This window comes from Anopheles darlingi, chromosome 2 (assembly GCF_943734745.1).
Source record: "Anopheles darlingi chromosome 2, idAnoDarlMG_H_01, whole genome shotgun sequence".
Lineage (NCBI taxonomy): Eukaryota > Metazoa > Arthropoda > Insecta > Diptera > Culicidae > Anopheles > Anopheles darlingi.
Window position 1 is genome coordinate 13684272 of NC_064874.1, and position 15000 is coordinate 13699271.

Consider the following 15000-nt stretch of genomic DNA (forward strand, 5'->3'; position numbering starts at 1 on the left):
GTCATGACTTCGATATGGTGATAAGAGACCAGAAATAGACAGATATCGATGCCATCGGTGGTTGGCGAGAGCACCACGAAAACAATACAACAGGCCCTTTTTGCATACTCGTCGACGGTAGAGGCACATAATCCTCGATACTTTAACTAGTTTTTGGTAGTACATCCATTAGTAACCTCTCGAAGCACAATCCAACACCATTTACTGATGATTCCAGCGTTGATCGTGGTACACCGTGCATCCAACAGCTTACCTCGCACTTTCTTCGGTTTGTCCAGCTGAATCTCGACCGTACCACTAACGGTATCGCCGGCCCGGAACACTCCTTGCGGATTATTATCAAACAGTACATCACACTTGATGTGCTTCGATGTTTTATCCTTCTTCTTGTCCTTGCCCATGCTTGCACGAATTGCGTTCGCTAAGCCAAGTCTGTGATCCTGCCACTAGCGGTTCGGTGCCGTAACTGATTTCCAAACCGCGAACCTTCCAAATGCTCCATATCGGGTATAGCTGGTGTTCCGATAAGCCGATGACTATGACGACGACGTCGACGCCTAAAACGCGGTATGCTGATATTGGTGGTAGCCAGCCGAAACAGTCTAACGGTGATGAGCGATTCGGATGGGGGAGACCGTTTACGAACGCAGCCGAAAATGATGTTTGATAAGATTTGCCTTAGATTAGTACCTTATCAGATACGGCCGAAAATGCAACGGTTGCCAACGATGCGGAGGTTGGTGGCTGCTCGCGCTAACATTTGCAACATTAAAGACATACACATGGACCTTATGAATGGGTAGAAAAGAATAGTAGTAGAGACCACGTGGAATTGGTTCTTAAATCTTTATTAAGTATATCCTAGAGCGTTTCCTTTTTACATAATCTTACAGTTACATTTTAAAACATAAATGAAGTGAATACTTTGCTCCCTCCCCATTTTCGGTTGATAGCAAACAACAAAAACGTCACTTTTCCAACATTCAAAAGATAAAACAATCGTCACACACACAACCCCGGCCGAGACGAAGGGTTGTTATCTCTTGGCCGGCGATTTCATCGTTACGCAGGTGTCTCGAGAGGTGTGTGGAGCGAATGGAGCAACAGAGAGAAAAAAAAACAAGACAAGAAGGTGTTAATTCAGTGTCCCCGAGCCGATTCACATGATGCTCATAGAGGGGGAAAAAACGGCGCTCGGAGTATCATCCGGGAATGCCGTCGGAATGTTCGAATGTTGCGGAGCACATCAGTTGCTGGCAAAAGCGAGTGGCCATTACTGACGGTAGTTCTTGTGCAGTTCCGTCTTGATGGCGTACACGAACGACAGCACGTCCTGGATGACCGGTTCCTTCTGGGTCGTGAGGGCACGGTTCATTTCGTCGATCTTAACGCGGGTATCGGCATCGATCTTGTTCGATACGCCTTCGCGCGAGCCAACGTGCTGTTGGTGACGAGTCGAGGAAGAAAAGGAAAGGGGAGAAGAAGTATCAGTCAATGTCGATAACTTTTTTTTCCCAAATGTTTGCCCACAGTGTGGACACGGATAGACCACGTACCTTGGCTTCGAAGTCCTTAAAGGTGCGCTCACGCTCCCCACGGTACTTCTCAATCTCTTCCGTGGCCTCATCCTTGGCCTGCTTTAGACGACGTGCCTTGCCTGTTGCAGAACGGGAGATATAAATTAATAAATTAAACATTACAAACCCATCGTTGGAGTCATTGTAGAGAAGAACATTCGTTTTGCAAACAGAATTTCATACGAATCCCAATGCTCCAAGCTTAAGCGCTGCTCATGCAACGCAGCAGAGCAGAGCAGAGCAGCGAAGAAGAGGGTCATGTGACCCATTCACAGTCTTTGCACTCAGCCCGATGTTCAGAGCCGGAATCGAGCACGAGAACGGGGCACTTACGTTTGCGCGCTTCGCCAACCTTATCGGCGGCTTTCTTTTCCGCGGCCAGCAGCTGCTGGATGCCCTGGGTGTTGCTGGCCATCTTGAAGCGTTACACCGACGTAGAAGCTGCGGAAAATCCGCTAACGGAAAAACACCGAACCGAACTGAGGAAAACGGGAGCGCGCGCTGCACTGAATGTCGGGTTGTTGGGACAACTGGTTTCTCTGAAGTCACGAGATGCTTTGGGCCCGCTGACGAGATCACCCGACCCCACAATCATATGACCTACGCTCGTAGATAGCGAGGTGTGGGGAGCCGAAAGATGACAATTTTGTCACTTGACCGCGTGGCTAAGTAGGCTGGTCGAAGAATCGATTGCTGTTGCGTGCAAGGGTGATGAGTTGCATGCAAATTGAATGGAAGAGAATTATCTAAAAATGGCCTTCTAATGTATCGCGATGAGCAAGAATATGATACGATTCCCGCACGTGACAGATTCACGAAACTGGAATCTATTTAATATAACATTATCAAACCAAATGATAACCAAACTAGTACTCTAGCGTACTGTGCAAAGTTAGGTGCAAGTTGCACGCAAGCACTCGCTTGCAAGTTCTCGCTGCATGCAATACAGTGAACAGATTGAGGGTAAGTGCATCGTGCTTTCATTGACTTACCTTTTTTTTAGTGCAACAATGATCAAAGCGAACTTATCTAATCATAACCTGCTGCCGTAGTGAAAGAAAACGATGATTCACAATTTAGAAAAAAATGTTTTTATTTAAACCGACTTACGCTTAAACCCCTCTTCGCACGATACGATCAACAATTCACTTATTTTCCCACTTTCCTTCCGCACCATCCGCCCTCCCTCATTTTGTTTCTGTACAAATTAGGCTAGTTGCTGTTGTTTCTGTTTTTTGTCAAAGGGATATAATCCACAAAAGAAAACCCGTGAGCCACCGTCGTAGGGAGGTGTTAGTGGACAGTAGGTATCGGATACGGAGAAACGGATATCTATAATAGTACCGACCGGTGCTTTCGGGCACAGTATTCGCGCTGCTGTTCGTTCGAATTTGAACTTGAAAACTAAACACCATTTGGAATCCTGCTCCTGGAGGTGAGGTACTCCGAATAGTAGTAGTACACCCCCGTAGTACCCACTCACTCACTCACTCACTCACTCTCCCCGTGCTTGACCGTAGATCACTGGCGTTCCGTGCCGTGTATTTGCGTAAAAATCTGTTCAACCTTCCTGCGATGCGCCATGCGTTCCATCTCGTCCTTCGTTTTTCATTCTTCGTCCTGGTGCCATTTTTCTTAACCGCTAGTATGTATAACTATGTACAACATCTCGTGAATTGATTCTAGTGTTGCATTGTTCGATTTCGCTCCCGATTTCGAGTAATTTTTGTTGTTGGTTTGATTTTCCCAGTTTGAGTTTCCCAGAAGAGTAGAGTGATTGCAAACGATTGGCGAAACGTTGCGACGCCTGGCCGGCGATAGCCTTGCCACCATCGTGGTTCCATCGTGGTTCGCCATAGAATCGGGAACCGGATTCCCGTTCCGGATTCCCGTCGACTGCTTGGCGTACAATATGTGTTGCACATATTTACAGTATAGTTAATTGGATTAAAGTACTACCCTAGGAGTGTGTGTATGTGTGTGAGACTGGATGTGTTTTCGTGTGTCCTTAGCTTGGTATTGTGTTGTTAACCTAAAAAACAGTTGAGTAAATTTGCCGTACTCTGCGGTGTCCCGTGTCTTTGTGTTTTGTATTTCCATGGAAAATGTTCCAGGAAGGACAGGAGGACAGGACCTTCGTTCACATACCATCTACAGGCGCGTCGTATTAATTGTGGTTTCTTTTTTCTTCAATTCGTTTACCGTCATGCACAGGTTGACAAGTTCTCAGCTCAGCTCAGCTCAGCTCAGCCCGGTGCCTAATGCTAGTGTTAGAAAATGAAACAAAAAACATTTCCACTTTCGGTGCATGCGGCAGAGGACCACACACCGGGGGGAGGATTCAACATTCGATAAGTGTTATTGTTAATTGGGTTTTGTTGCGCTCTTATGTACAAAATTATTCTAATCCTAACAACAGTGACAAATAGGTTGGTTGTGTGAGAGAGATACGACCGTCGCCATTTCGCTCGTACGATCCCTAATCCCATGCTGCATGTTCCCCTTTATCTATGGTTGCTTGAGATCGGTTAAGTGAGCGATGCAACTGTTTTGCGATTTGCGATATCGTTCCAGTTGGGTGCCAGTTAGTTTACGTTTAGTTTCGAAAAGTGTCGAAGATATTTGAAGGTCAGTTCTTTACTCACTCGCTGGTTTGGTTGTGTGTGTTTGTGGAGAAATGTGTTTGGACTTGATCGAGTGTGTGTGCTCCTGCACACTGCAGTAAATGTGCGACTCAGTCGGTCCCATTCGTTTTTGTGTTAATAGACTTTTGAAATTTTCGCATCTCCATAAAATAATAGCCTAAACTTAGGAACTGAAATGTGCGTTGGTTTCGTTGGAACCTTCACGGAAAAATGGTCATTTCGAGCTCGAATGGGGTTGAGCAACAATGAAGCAGCGCTTAATGGAATCCATGGCCAACGTGGATTTTTGTTGGATTTATTTTGGCGATTTTTCTGTTCGGCTTCTGACGACGCGAAGGGCGATATTCAAACAAATCAGTGACACGAAAAGCAATATGTGTGCGCCGTAGCGTGCAACCAGCAATGGAAGCGCATTATTTATCCAGCAACTCCGGTGCATCACGCACGGTGCAACCACGGTGCTGTACCCGGATGCTGCTGCTGCAAGCGACATACGCACCACTCGCCTCAATATCCCGGATTTCGGGGTCCATCAATGTTTGAGCAAGTGCCCGGGCATTCGTCGAAATGAAAGCTTCGAGCCGATGCCAGGAACACAGCAGGAAAAATAGGGGCTTACCAGCGGAAAAGCTGGAAAAGCAAAACGAAAAGGGAAAATTTAAAACACAAAATCGCGAGGACCAAAAACCATCGCAAATGGTGCTCGCTGGCTGGTGGTGTGCGTTGTTTAAATTAATTATTAATTTTAATACAGCCAAACTGCGGAAGTCGATAAAATGGGGGAATATATGAACGAATTGCGCCTCCATCGTCCCCATTCCCTTCCACTTTTGACGCATCGGGAACATTAGTGAACATCCGATGGTTGGTGGGGGTGTGCGTTTCATTTCGCGAATTTCCTTTTTTTCCCTCTCCCTTTTTTGCCATCCAATTTCAGCCTCACAAAAGCACTGTCCGGCTTCGGAACCGGTCCTGCTAGCTTTGGCCCCATTTTGTAGTTATTGCGATTTGGGAATTATGAGACCACTTTCCGCCAGGGGGCCGTGGAAATGATGATGCGTTTTAAGTAGCGAGGCGCAAGTAGAATTTCGCGCGCTCCGAAGTTCGTTCGAAGGGCACTTTGCTTTTCGGGGCGGGTTGGGGGTAATGTGAAAATGTATTTTCCAATAATGAGACCCACTTAGGCCCACTGCGCCTATTTGCGCCTTGGAGCACTCCTTCGAGTGCACTCTTCGGGTCGGGTCGGGTCGAGCCCCTTTTTCCTCCATTAGGACCGAGGTCAGTGGAAACCGGTTAGGCCGCATACTCGATCCGCATCGTACGATTAAGGTACGATACCCATTAGGCCAGACACCGAAGTGGAACCGCATCGCAAACGCTATCAATTTTGATTTTTCCGCTTTCGCAACCGCAGTATGCGGGAACCATATGTTGTGATAAGGATTGTTCGTTGAAAGCGGTTATCCTGCTTATCACGGCAGTGGCTCGTTGTTGTGTAGTAGCTTCCCTTTCTCATTGGGGTTTGCCTTATCACACACACACCCAAACATGTGACGATGATTCATCGAATGGATCCGGGATTGATAATGTGGGGCGGGGAGAAATAGATGAATGGAAGAGCGCCGAAAAATGGAACCAGTTAACCGGTGAGGTTGCAGAATTTTGTGCCCTTCCTGGGACCCTTCAATTGAGCTGCCCGGCTTTGTCGAGCATCATCATCATCATCATCAGCATCCTAACCAGTAACCTTCCTTGATCGGAGGCTGTTGCTTATTTGTCCGGCGCTAATGCCTCCATTATATCGCAGTAGGCCTAGTCATCCCGTTTGCCGAACCCGAAAGAGAATCCGACCGTTCTCCTGTTAACCAGTTCCGCTCTTTCCCGAGACTGACAGTGTTGGTGTTTATTTTTGTCGATATACTTTGCCGGACTTCATTGTAGTTTCAAACAGATCCGTTTGTTGAAAAGTTGGAGAAAAGGATCGCTTACCATGGAAACCTGCAGGTGGCCATTTTTGTTTTCAGAAATGGATGACAATTCTGGGATTTAAAAGGTAACGGAGTGGCCCCATCAGTTCCGGGAGTTGAATGGAGAGTACATTGACAAAGAGGCTCTAGGGAGCTGGCGAGGTGGCTAACAAGATGGTGGCCACAGTCCCAGTTCAGTTCCGTTAGCAGCACCCTTCCCGTCCCCGCTGGCTCATGGTAGGCATCACAACGTTGTCTCTGCGTTGCCGTTGCTGCTCCTTGTGCTACTGAGCAGACCAGCTGGCTGGCTGGTTGGCTGGCTGGCCTGTCGTACATACATTTTCCATTAACCTAGGGCAGCGATAATCTGCTAGCACCCCCCCCCCCCCCCCCCACACTCCACATCCCCAGGTGGTGGCTTCGGAAATGCTTAATAGGACCTCACTCAGCAACACGAACACTGCTCGTGCTCTGGGCGCACGAGCACAACGAAATCCAGCATTTCATCGCTTTGCCATCGGGTTGGAAATCGTGTGGAAACAAGGGAGGACGGGTAGAAGGTGATGTGCAACAGGAATGCCCTGTTGAATGGCCAAGTATTCTTTAAAATGGCTGCTGATTGAATTTTGTTTCCATCCACGGGGCTCATTACAATCCGCGTTCGAGGATGATGATGATGATGTTGATGTTCGAAAATGATTCGCTCGTTCTTGTAGTTTGTTTGTGCCGTTTGCGTGTAGCACGCAGTTTGTCCGGGCCTTGGCCAATGGACGATTCCCAGCACTCAAGGTAATTACAATCAATATTTGAGATGCCAATCGGATGCCTCGCAAGCTTCTTGAACCTTTCGCATTCGCATTCGCCTTCGCTTGAAGGACTTTGCGCAACACGAGACACGCAAGCAATGGCGCTCGTCGTGCTTGTGGTTTGAGGGGCAAGTTCATGCTAATGCGCTCATCATCGTCATCAACATCACCGCCATCTACATCATCATCGACCACGACAACAACAACGGGGTGCATCTGCATCTTCAGCGCTTTATCGATTACGCATGCAGTAGGCGTTTGTCGGGACCACAAAACCGCACCACAAGATGGCGGCGCCGTGGCAACCGACAACGACGACGACGACGACGACGACTGCCGGCAATTAATTGTTTGATAACAGGCCACAAATTGAGGCGTTTTGTGCATTGAGCAGCGCGCATTAATTTGATCGATTGCTGCGCAATGCTTGTCGTGCGATTGGCGAAGATGTTCCCCTGCTAGCTCCGGTGTGGTTCGAGCTCTAACCACAATTAGGTCCCGTGATTGATACGCTTGGCCCCGGGGGAGGGGGAGGGCTTTGCACAGCTACCGTATTAATGAGGGGCATGGGAATCAATTTGCATTCGCAATTCGATTGGATGGATGGTGGAAGGGACACAGTTTTCCGTGAAGATTCCCTGCGATAAAACAACAAAAACAAACACAAACGGGTTCAAAAGTGAGTTAGTGTGCGCTACTTGCGTGGTTTTTTTTCGTGCTAATTTGTTGAACAGGTTCAGAACAGTCGAAGAACCTAAGCGTCTCCCGTTTTCCCTCAGCATTCACCAAAGAAAAATGGGACCAAAATAAAAAAAAAATACCTTCCCATTCGCCGTTTTGAGCATTCGATTCAGGTCAGGCCGATGAAAGCCTAGGATGATGCGCCACGAGAGTTGCGAAGAGTATGGAATGGAACGCGAAAGGAAGATGCACGGGGGGGAGGTGGTTTTTTTTCTTCTGTTTCACGGGACGATCACGGTCGTCCGTTGCTGCCAGCGCCGCCACCGCCACTGCAGGGAGTTTAGACGCAGCTTTCCTGCTGCGAGAAGGCCAGCGGCGTTCGCGTAGTCACGATTTCGCGCAGATACTGCTTACTGCTGCCGTTGTTGGAGGTGGCGGCGGCGGCGGCGGCGCCGGTGGTAGACAGTGACGGTGATTGCAGTGGCAGTGGCACGGAATGTGGCGAGTGCTGTTGGTGCTGCTGTTGGTGCAGAGGCAACGTACTCGTTGGTGGTGGAAGCGGCTGTATTGGATGTTGCAGCTGCAGCAACGCTGCAGTCGTAGGCGTGTGAGGTGTATGCGGCTGCTGCTGCTGCTGCTGCATATGATGATGGTGTTGTTGCGTAGAGTCCTGCTGCAGCTGAAGTGTCAGCGGGGACTGACTGAGCAGTAGTTGGGGCTGTTGGTGCTGCTGCTGCTGTGACAGCGATTGCTGCGACACGGGCGATATCAGCGGATAGGAACCGACACCGGTCACCGATGACGGTGGTCCTGCGGGACCACCCGGCCCTGGCGGTGCCTTGTAGCTACCACCGTGGTCTATCTGGGCGTAGATCGTCGGTTCGTCGAAGTAGTTGTACGCTGGCGGTGGTGGCAGCTTGCTTAGATGGTTGTTCAGATGGTTTTTATTGCTGGCGTCATCGTGCGCCGAGGGCGGGATGGCCAGTGCCAGCTCCGCGTAGTGCACCTCATTAGCTGCCTGCAAAATAGGACAAAGAGACAGAAAGGAAGAGAGAAGGAGAATTGTAGAGAAGCCTTTAGATGCCATTTTGTGTTGAGTTCCATCGTTTGAACAGTTTCGTAGCGTAAGCGAGATGATGTTTTCGAACATTCTCTTCAACCAACGTTTCAATGAATATGTTCGGATAATATGGAACAGGGAAGGGATGTTAGGGAAAGTCCTATTTAGGGCAATCGGATGATGGATATACGATTAGTAACGTGAATCATTCTTCATTATTTAAACCGCACTAGAGCTAGAGTTGAGAGTCGCTTGATGGTGACGGATTGTAGTTGGCATTGATCCACACAAAAGCCAAGCCCATAATCCAACAATCGTTACCTCAGTAAGCTCTGTACCATTTCACTACCAACTGCGAACACCTCTTCAACACTCAGCTTCCTCACAGTTCTGTCAATAATACCGAACAACTTCTAATGGAATGATGTATCGCTTTTGAAACATTTTCCACCATTTTCCAACGGTCTGCTCGAACCGGCAGGCGTGACTCAACAGTACTCCCGGCACCCCCGAACAAACTTGCTCAACTAAACTTCTGTTTAATTACTTTCAGATTAATCTCGGCACAAAAACCGAAAATGAACAGAAACCGCTGCCGCCCCTGAACACCGGGAACCTTTTTCATAATGTATGACTTGGTGCGACGCGGGAAAAGCGTCCGAAGGCGAAGGACGCCGTCATGACGTTGTCACTGGCCACACCGCCACACCGTGATGCTGGCTAATTTATTTTCGATGTTTCAAATTTGGAATCCTCGGAATAGCGAGGGCGCCGGTGCACAAGCAGCAAACATTACCTGCCCTACCGATTGGATGCTGCGCCGCTGTGGACTAGCGCAAAGGACCCTTGGAATGGAGTGGCGGAAAACGGAACTAGGACACACGAAGGTCCTCGATCATAGCAATCCAGGGGGGTTTTGGAAAGTTTACCCCGGAAACCCGGTACCCGGTGACTATCGGCGTCGTTTATATGGCTTTTTGATTGGATTGATGACTTGCTGTTTGTGGGACATTTATATCCACCGCTTGGACCGTTTCGGACCGGACCGGTTCCGTCATCGGTCGTCGGTGTCGTCGTCGTTACCTGCTTAGTTGGCAATTTTCGGTCACCAGAAAGCGGTCGTTCGCTCGCTCGCTCGCTCGCTCGCCGGGAACACCAAACTGTTCCGCGGAACTTTCGCTGGCGTGGCGATCACTCTCCATCACTCCATGTCCGTCTCATCGTCGATGACCGATGACCGAACCCGGGATGACATTTGCGTCGTGTGAGCCTCTGTGACAGATCGGTTTGATCGTGATTCGTTACTTTTGTTGGTGAGTAGTCCGGGCGCGGTTCGCGTTTTCCTCTGTGCTGCCGTTTTTTTTGTTTTGGGGGCTTGTGGACTTTTCCAAATTCTGGCAACCAGCAACTAGCGACTAGTTGTTGTCGTCGTCGTCAGCGTTGTTTTTGGAGTTTGGATAAATATTGTCCCAAGCAGCGCAAGTGTGTTCGCGCGAGCGAGAATTCGTGGCCGTCGGTGCCACATATCGAGTGGAGTGCTGGCTTTTGCTGGCTGGCTGCTGTCAGCCGCGCTGAGTGGCACGATAAGGCAATGAAAGATTGCCCGAGGGCGGCCCCCTATGGCCTGTGAGGAGGAGACGGACGGGGAGAACGTCATCCCTCCCAGCCCCCGGGTACGTCGAGTGCATGATGGTTGAAGTCGGCCACCGGCATGCAGTCGGAATGCTAAACCAAGTTGACTGTCAGCCTTCGGCCCACGGGTCGCCGTTTGTGTTGCGCACCACCGGCACCGGAAGTACTACCCGGAGCTGCAGCCGGTGCTGTAGGCTCGGTGCTGGCCTCCACTCCACTCCACTTCCCCCCTTTCTTGTCAGTTTCACAAAAACCGCAAAACCAGTCCGGTGCCTGTGTGTCTGTGCGTTCGTGCGTAAATTCCCGTGAGCCAGGGGCCCACTGTATGTGTGTGTGTGTATGCCGTTGCTAGACCGGTGGTGCATTTGAAATGTACAATCACCGTAGTCCCCACGGAAGAAGCCTTTTTCGACCGTGGAATGGCCGGGCCGGGAACGACAGGAATGCCAACCATTTGGCTGCTGGAACACAAAGGAATGGAGGAGGTGGAAAATGAGGAGAGAGAGAGAGAGAGAGAGTGGTAGACCAAAGGCACACCGTGCACCCGTGCTGTGCATCGTGCAGTGATTTGTGATCCGTGCGGCTACGAGTCCCTCGCTCTGTTGATCCAACGCGCAGTGCCGTTGCTGGCGGTTTGGACGCGATAACGCGTCACTGCGTTGTCGCCGGGTAGCTACGCGGGGTTCACTTTGGTGTTTCTCTCGCAATGTGGTCTAGTTAACATTGTTTAGCCAGGCTGAGGCTGAGGCTCCTCGGCGACGGGGCGCTATCCTTTTCCCGACTCGGCGGCGACCAGAACGTCGAGAAGGAATGCAAGGTATTTACTTGTGAAGCAGCCATCTAGGAGTCATCGCATACACGCGACCTTCATGTCCTCTTCTTGCCTCTTCCTACTGCTGCTCTTCCGCGTCGTCAATGTCGGGGGAGTTGATTGCACATTCGAAAGGAATTCTATGCGTTTTCGAATCAAATCTATCTCATTACCGATGTTTGTTACGTGCGCTGCGATGGCAAACCGAGGGCCTTTGTGCGGGAACGTCCGCTTCACGGAATGTCGCTGTCCCCCAGCGGATAACGAGACATTCTTGTGCTGACTTCTTGACTTCCACAGGACACGGGGTACATATGATAAGGCCATGCCGTGAGCAGGATTCTTTTCAAGTCAATGACGTTTCTGGAATGATGTGCTCTGAGGGGAAAACTGTACGACTGGGGAGCCCGTTCGTTATCATTGTTGCTGGCGACTCAAGGATAAGCAGGAAAATGGCTTTTAGCTTACGTCGGTTGTTGTTTGTTTATAGGGATGTTGTATCGAGAATGTAGCGCTTTAGTTGCAAACATATTCCGTTACTATGCAGTCAGGAAACAATGGCTACCTAGGTGTACTAAGAATCAACTGCCTTGCATCTTCAACATAATATTTTTTTATTTCATCTCCTTTATTTTACAGACCAACTGAATGTTCGTCATTTTCGTGAATTATAATAAATTCAAAACATTCGGCATCGTTTCGTAAAACGTTCCACAAACAATAAAAGTTCTATTAGAATTGTGTTTCCGCTTGGAATCGTCATTCGTAAAATGGAATCTTTGAAAGATTGAAAGAAAGATCATGAGCAACATGGACTTCTTAATGCTATTCGCAAAGCTTTTAGATTTTCCTCCAATTTCGGATTCGTATACATATCCGCCGGGAGTGCCTTGAAAGCCCTTGTGCACTACGCTGGAGTAGTAGTGCACCGTTCGTACACTAAAGATGGATTTTGGAGAATCTTAAAATTTAATCTGCCCGTCAACCGTCTGGCAATACGAACGCTGCTGAGTATACGAAACACGAACCAAGAACGAAGTACCGGCCATCTTCTGGCCAAGGAGAGTGACATCGCATGATGATATCCTCGCCCTCCCAAAAACGTGAAACCACTCGCTCCGATAGTGTCTATCCTTGCTTTACCCGGCTCTTTGCACGGTCCCTTTCCGACCCATTCGGTGTGCTCGTGTGTCAGTTGCACATGTTCGGCTCGGCGTATCGGTGCTTGGTGCTGTTCTTCTTCTGTTCCGTTGCCGTACGTCTTCCGGCGCACCAAGCCAACTGGAAAAATGTGTGCTCTAAATACAGTGCCGGAGCGGGATTTGAGAGGGATTTTTTCGTTTTCGATTTCGGTATTTTTTTCATCCTTTTTTTTTTGTTGTTGCCGCACCCTTCCGGACACCGGAGAGCGACTGGAGAAGCCCCGCGTCCCTTCGATGGCCAGGGATTCTGCGATGGGGCGGAAAATTTGATGAGCGACAAATCGATGGGGAAGTGTCCCTCATACGAGCTCGTTCGTGCAACCATCTTCCAGTCACCACGAGGAGCAGTGATTCAAGGGGACATTTTGCAAAAGAAATCGTCCCGAAGTCACCTGATCGCCCCAAGGTGACACACACACACACACACACACTCTCGGGCACTCGGGATTTCATTGAGCATGAGGAGGAAAAAAAATAACGTTATCCAACTGGGTCATCTTGTTATGCTCGTTTCCGCTTCCTTTTTTCCATTTTTTCTTCTTTTGGCTATTTCTGCCCCATGGCCATTTGCCCCGCCTCCCCGACCCTCCCTTCTCCCGCTTCCATTGAATGTGGACACCATATTTGTTGGGTCCGCTCCGGAGTGATCCTTGAACTTGTGGTGCACGTTTCCCCCGGGTCAGGGCGGGTCAGGGGTATCAGTGTGCGCGCATACAAACCAGGTGTAGTGGAGGGGAAGACGAGTGGTATGGTCGGCCGGTTGGTGCGTTCCGCTCGGTTAAGTTCACCTTCGCGACATCCTTTCAATCTCTGAATGCTTATCGCAATGTCCCTTCGGGCACACTGCGTGTTCTGGAACTAACGGATGAAGTGACTCCTAGAGTCCGCATGGTTCTCTTATGTATCCGAAGAGAAAAAAGGAGGAGCCGGAAAGGCTGGCAAAATCTGACGGGCTGGAAGTCCGGTGCATTGTGTTAACACACGTTGCAAGGTTTTATACTAACGCGGGATTGGCAGCACGGTCTACACTTGACAGTCGCCGTTCGCTCCGATTTTTCATGCAAACCCGCCTGACGTGCATCGCCTACTGCAACGAGATTGCTTAGATTCATTGGTGTGCGATTTTATGATTTACTTTTATCATGTTTTGACTTATGGAACTCGTGCAGATCACCGACATCCATCTTGATTGTGAAGGCTTAACTAGAAATAATGAATTCATCCCTTTATCTTGCTTACAATCAGATCGTTTCACGTCAAAAATCAACATGCTCATTTGGACGCCGACGCACCAAAAGAGAACACAATTGTGCATTGTGTTTTATAAAGCATATAAATAAGCCTTTAATCGTGAAGCAGACCACGAATACGATCTGCTGCGGTGCGGTGTTAAAGCTACAATGGAAATGATACATCGAAATCGAAACAAACGTGCGCCGACCCATGACCGCATTGCATTTTGAACCGCAACGCAATGACTTCAGCGACGGTTCTCATCAGTTCCGGCTCAGTGGTGCTGAAGAACCGCCTGGTTACAGCGGCGTAGATAGCACTAGGCTCTTCCCTCCCTCCCCTGTCGAACGATATCGGCAATGGGTCCACCGGGAACGCACCTTTCGGACCACGTGCGTTGCTGTTACTGCAAATGACCGGTGCACAGGGGGTGGGGCCCGATAAATAAATGAACTCCACGGTTCAAGCTCTACACACGCACACATACAAGCACACATTTCTTGACCACAGCCCCGCACCTGACCTTTCCCACCTTTCGGCAGCTTCCATTTTGAAATTATCTCCTCTCGAGCCGCAACTCGAGCACTCGCGCCACGAATATGCCTCCCTAGAGGTCACCGGAATCCGGTGCGGAATCGCGAAAGTCCCTCATGGAGAGTTGCCCATTTTATCGGCCCATAAGCGATGGATGGAGTGGGCGGCCGGAGTGGTTATCTTGCCGGTTCGGTTCACGCAACCGGACGAACCCGACCGTAATTGGCAACCACTCGTCGCAACATGGAATCGCGGCATCGCGCGATGCACCGTCCACCGTCGTGTCGGGCAGCAAACGCTGTACCCGCCAGGCATCATCGACACACTGGACTCAATCCACCATCGATGGTGCACTGGCGCACAACTCCGCAACTGCAACTCGAGCCAATGTTGAACTGCAAGTAGTAGCAGTGGCCACGTTGAGGGTAGGCTGGTTGGCTGCGAGCGCGAACATATCAATATGAGCAATGAGCAGAAAGAAATGCAGAAAACAGCATTTTTACACCGTTGGACGACCCGTTTGGGACGCGTTGTCTGACGCGTAACGGGGAACGATTATTGCCTACGATGCCGCAAACGCCATGCCGGACCGCCTGGAGTCCCTGGATCGTACGAACGATATGGACGCTTCGTCCCTTTATGGACACAATCTCGAGCGCACGCATAACGGACGTCATGGCCATAACGCGGCCATAACGGTGCTATGAAGTGTCACATTTTCGCGGTGCAACGAGCCGGCGATTGTGCTGATTGCGCCGTTGGTTTGTGCCCATTACAATGGTCCTGATTACTAACGGCTGAAGTATGCACACGACAGTGGAGGGTTACTTTGATTTTTTGAGGTTATGTCAT

The 15000-nt window shown here is 49.6% G+C and overlaps 3 protein-coding genes across 3 annotated transcripts in view; all 3 read right to left on the bottom strand.

Moving 5' to 3' along the window:
• The window catches only part of LOC125951694 (arrestin domain-containing protein 17-like), a 1655-nt gene extending 1230 nt beyond the window's left edge, over positions 1-425 (bottom strand). Inside the window, exon 1 of the mRNA XM_049680668.1 lies at positions 254-425. Within this exon, the coding sequence (XP_049536625.1) occupies positions 254-401 (148 nt within the window). The 5' untranslated portion in view covers positions 402-425. The remainder of the gene's footprint in view (positions 1-253) is intronic.
• Positions 426-827: 402 nt separating this feature from the next.
• LOC125950913 (V-type proton ATPase subunit G) lies at positions 828-2150 on the bottom strand. The gene is made up of 3 exons (XM_049679299.1): positions 1911-2150; positions 1557-1657; positions 828-1441 (listed from the first exon to the last, which is right to left on the bottom strand). Exons 1-3 carry the CDS (start codon positions 1990-1992, stop codon positions 1274-1276), a joined length of 351 nt encoding a protein of 116 aa, XP_049535256.1. The 5' UTR covers positions 1993-2150; the 3' UTR covers positions 828-1273.
• Positions 2151-8016: 5866 nt separating this feature from the next.
• The window catches only part of LOC125950864 (hemicentin-1), a 167035-nt gene continuing 160051 nt past the window's right edge, over positions 8017-15000 (bottom strand). Inside the window, exon 16 of the mRNA XM_049679228.1 lies at positions 8017-8694. Coding sequence (XP_049535185.1) covers positions 8017-8694 — 678 coding nt within the window. The remainder of the gene's footprint in view (positions 8695-15000) is intronic.

Excerpts from the sequence above, each read along its gene's own strand:
- LOC125950913 (XM_049679299.1), bottom strand. The coding sequence starts at position 1,992 with ATGGCCAGCAACACCCAGGGCATCCAGCAGCTGCTGGCCGCGGAAAAG. Across the intron at positions 1,658-1,910 it reads GGTTGGCGAAGCGCGCAAAC|GCAAGGCACGTCGTCTAAAG; the intron begins GTAAGTGCCCCG and ends GTTCTGCAACAG. Across the intron at positions 1,442-1,556 it reads TTAAGGACTTCGAAGCCAAG|CACGTTGGCTCGCGCGAAGG; the intron begins GTACGTGGTCTA and ends CGTCACCAACAG.